This window comes from Frankliniella occidentalis, unplaced genomic scaffold (genome assembly GCF_000697945.3).
Source record: "Frankliniella occidentalis isolate FOCC.00 unplaced genomic scaffold, Focc_3.1 Scaffold4256, whole genome shotgun sequence".
NCBI classification, from domain to species: domain Eukaryota; kingdom Metazoa; phylum Arthropoda; class Insecta; order Thysanoptera; family Thripidae; genus Frankliniella; species Frankliniella occidentalis.
Genome location: NW_026271304.1, coordinates 1 through 1583, shown reverse-complemented (window position 1 = coordinate 1583; position 1583 = coordinate 1). Strand labels below are relative to the sequence as shown.

The 1583-nt window shown below is 59.1% G+C and overlaps 1 protein-coding gene across 1 annotated transcript; it reads left to right on the top strand.

Moving 5' to 3' along the window:
• Nucleotides 1-264: 264 nt before the first annotated feature.
• On the top strand, nucleotides 265-1575 carry LOC127752127 (uncharacterized). Its single transcript, XM_052276750.1, has 4 exons — nucleotides 265-368; nucleotides 439-592; nucleotides 661-773; nucleotides 883-1575. Exons 2-4 carry the CDS (start codon nucleotides 439-441, stop codon nucleotides 1459-1461), a joined length of 846 nt encoding a protein of 281 aa, XP_052132710.1. The 5' UTR covers nucleotides 265-368; the 3' UTR covers nucleotides 1462-1575.
• The last annotated feature ends 8 nt before the right edge of the window (nucleotides 1576-1583 follow it).

Sequence of the window (1583 nt, the reverse complement as noted above, 5' to 3'; positions counted from 1 at the left end):
TCCAGGATCTACAGCGGGGCCGCCCGAACTGACCCGGCCACCAGTCCCCGACAGGGCGTACAGCACCTCCTGCAGGGCTTCCAGGATCTACAGCGAGGCCGCCCGAACTAGCTGGGCCAGCAGGGCCTCCGGGACCTCCAGGGGCTAGCCGTAAACGCTTTTATACGCTTGATAGAACGCCCCTTTTCAAGGCAAAACGCATGGCTGTCCCCTCCAAAGGCCCGGCCTTACAAGTGCAGTACAGGTCCTTATCAATACTGAGAGCTGGCGGACGCGCTAAAGTCACAGAGAACGGCGAGTTGCCAGTCGCGAACAGCAACGGGTGCCCACAACACTCCCGCCTAGACATTCCAGCCTCCAAAGCAAAAGTATGTAACAGCACGGTGTGATCCCATAGAGTTTGTGTTTGCTGGCAGTCAGGATGTACGTGCCTCCTAGATGTACCGTTACGCGATGCTAGCCGCCGTGCTGCTGCCGGTCTCCCTGGCCGCGCTCTGCCCCTGCCCGCCTACCTCCGAGAACTCCCCCGTGTGCGGCAGTGACGGCCGCACTTACTCCAGCGAGTGCCAGCTTCAGTGCGCCGACCAGCCCGGTGAGTCCCTGCGGCCTGGAGTTCCATTGCGAGGCCACCTCTACTGTACAACGAATCGTGTTGACCAGGACTCTACGCCACCCACTCCGGGGCGTGCACCACGACGGAGACCGCCGCTGCCCGACGTCGTCGCTACACCGTTGAGTATAAGGATTGGGTGAAATGTCACAAAGAACGTCAGGTGAGACTGAGTGGTCTGAGGAGGGGGCCGTCCTAAGGCTAAGGTGTAGACTCTATTACACCTTCGGCTTCCCCGCAAGGCTCACCCCCCCCCCTCTCCCGTGTTGCAGTGCCGCCTTCCACACGACGGGAGCTGCAGCGAGTGCGGCGCGGACGATAGGAACTGTGAGATAATGTGCTACTGGGACTGCAGCTGCGGCTGCGGGGGACTGCCGACGGGTACTGGGCGGGACGAGGACTCGTACGACAGGTGGTACAAGTGCTACGCGGAGAGGAGGTGCAGTAGTAAAGCCGACGAATGTGGCAAAAACTGTCACAATGAAGTATGTCAAGACTCGTGCGATGAGGATTATTTAAAGTGCGGCTGTGGGTGCGTCCAGGTCGTGCTAGCTGGCAGCATTGCCTCGCCCACGACAAGTACCGGCCTCGCCCCTACAGCAAGCAGCACGTCAGGTAGCAGTACCGACAGGCCCGACCACAGTATGCCGGTGCGTGAGCTATGGGACTACGTGCTCATGTTTGTGACGGCGTGTGCGTGTGCGTGCGTGTGCGCGTGCGTGTGCGCGTGCGTGCTGGCGCGCGCAGGCGTCCCCGTGACCTGCTGCACCATGAACATAACGCACCGATCCTCAAGAGGTAGTCCGGACGAGGGCCAGCAGGACCCAGAAACAGAGATGACCTCGAAATGACGTCGAAATTTTACATTTAGCTGACACCCATGACGTGCAAAAATGTGGAAATACGTAATTCCCCGCATGTTGGTTTGAGAAACCCTGCCCTTAATATTTAGAGAAACTTTAATTTGGCGATT

What these genes read in the sequence shown, in the direction of transcription:
- LOC127752127 (XM_052276750.1), top strand. Translation starts at nt 439, where the DNA reads ATGTACCGTTACGCGATGCTAGCCGCCGTGCTGCTGCCGGTCTCCCTG. An exon ending in TCAGTGCGCCGACCAGCCCG is followed by an intron (nt 593 to 660) that starts GTGAGTCCCTGC and finishes CGTGTTGACCAG; the next exon opens with GACTCTACGCCACCCACTCC. An exon ending in AATGTCACAAAGAACGTCAG is followed by an intron (nt 774 to 882) that starts GTGAGACTGAGT and finishes CCCGTGTTGCAG; the next exon opens with TGCCGCCTTCCACACGACGG.